At 50.6% G+C, this 1686-nt stretch overlaps 2 protein-coding genes across 2 annotated transcripts in view; one reads left to right on the plus strand and one right to left on the minus strand.

The window, feature by feature from the left end:
• EMH_0011940 (uncharacterized protein) overlaps positions 1-994 on the plus strand; it is a gene marked incomplete at both ends in the record, with an annotated part of 3219 nt that extends 2225 nt beyond the window's left edge. Inside the window, one exon of the mRNA XM_013499397.1 lies at positions 929-994. Within this exon, the coding sequence (XP_013354851.1) occupies positions 929-994 (66 nt within the window). The remainder of the gene's footprint in view (positions 1-928) is intronic.
• A 583-nt stretch (positions 995-1577) lies between these two features.
• EMH_0011950 (uncharacterized protein) overlaps positions 1578-1686 on the minus strand; it is a gene marked incomplete at both ends in the record, with an annotated part of 789 nt that continues 680 nt past the window's right edge. The window contains one exon of the mRNA XM_013499398.1: positions 1578-1685. Coding sequence (XP_013354852.1) covers positions 1578-1685 — 108 coding nt within the window. The remainder of the gene's footprint in view (position 1686) is intronic.

Below are 1686 nucleotides of genomic sequence, written 5' to 3' on the forward strand. Positions count from 1 at the left end.
GCGCCGATGACGTCAGGGTATGCTGTCGCAGCCAAACCCTAAACCCTAAACCCCAAACCCTAAACCCTAAACCCTAGACAAGATGTCTGAGTTCTTCTAGCTGCGTGCCCACTCCTCTGGTGAGGAGCACAGCAACAGCAGCACAGCTGAGAGCGACAGCAACATGCATCCCTAGGGTTTAGGGTTTGCTGCCTACGCTAAACCCTAAACCCTAAACCCTAAACCCTCGAGGGTTTATACAAGGTGTCTGAGTTCTTCTAGCTGCGTCCCCACCCCCCTGGTGAGGAGCACAGCAACAGCAGCACAGCTGAGAGCAACAGCAACATGCGCCCCGATGACAACAGGGTTAGCTCTCGCAGCCAAACCCTAAACCCTAAACCCCAAACCCTAAACCCTAAACCCTAGACAAGATGTCTGAGTTCTTCTAGCTGCGTGCCCACTCCTCTGGTGAGGAGCACAGCAACAGCAGCACAGCTGAGAGCGACAGCAACATGTGCTCCGATGACGTCAGGGTTAGCTCTCGCAGCCAAACCCTAAACCCTAAACCCCAAACCCTAAACCCTAAACCCTAGACAAGATGTCTGAGTTCTTCTAGCTGCGTGCCCACTCCTCTGGTGAGGAGCACAGCAACAGCAGCACAGCTGAGAGCGACAGCAACATGTGCTCCGATGACAACAGCAGTAGCATAATAGAAGAAATGTGTTTTCCAGTCTTGGCAGTTTTCAGCTGTCTCCTCAGCTCCCCATATAGAAGCAGAAGAAGAGACAAACACCATCATACCCCATGCTGCAGTGCATATATCGGCGACAGCCATAGACATCGTTACTATAGATGCTACCGCCCATTCTCTCTCCGTACCCCAAGACTCGCATGATAGTAAAGAAAAATAAAACGTCATCGCGAATGCTACTGCTGCATACATACACAGAAGCAGAAGCAGCAGCAGCAGCAGCAGCAGCAGCAGCAGCAGCGGGAGTGGCAGCAGCAGGAGTAGCAGGAGAAGGAGTAGCAGCAGGAGTAGCAGCAGCAGCAGCAGCAGCAGCAGCAGCAGGGGAAAAAAGGATTTATCAGTGAAGACAGGAGAACAAGGGGGGGTAAAGCAATGTTCATGTTTGATAAAGAGGGTTTAGGGTTTAGGGTTTAGGGTTTTGTCTGTCTGCATAAGAAGTAGGGTTTAGGGTTTAGGGTTTTGTCTCTCTGCATAAGAAGTAGGGTTTAGGGTTTAGTATTTTCTCTGTCAGCCTAAGCATTAGGGTTTAGGGTTTAGTGTTTAGTATTTTGCCTGTCTATCTGCGTCAGAATAAGGTTTTAGTGTTTAGTGTTTAGGGTTTAGGGTTTAGGGTTTAGGGTTTAGGGTTTGTATATATGCATACCTGAGCATACAGCGCAGTAAGTGGAGTTATTAAGAAGGGGTACACAATAGAGGTCCCCCATAGAAGGAAAAGCAAAAGCAGCAGCAGCAACAGTAAACAGAAACATATGGAGACATATCAGCAGCAGAATCCAGCTCCGCACGGGGTTGTGAATCAGAGGGGCGGGACCACCACCAGGAGGCTTCTTAAATAAATAACGAAGCATCATCTTTCCTGCTGCTGCTGCTGCTGCTGCTCCTGCTGCTGCTGGTGGTGCTGCTCCTGCTGCTGCTGCTGCTGCTGGGGGGGGTGGTGGTGGTGGGGGTGGTGGTGG

Source organism: Eimeria mitis, genomic scaffold (genome assembly GCF_000499745.2).
Source record: "Eimeria mitis Houghton genomic scaffold, Emh_scaff428, whole genome shotgun sequence".
NCBI classification, from domain to species: Eukaryota; Apicomplexa; class Conoidasida; order Eucoccidiorida; family Eimeriidae; genus Eimeria; species Eimeria mitis.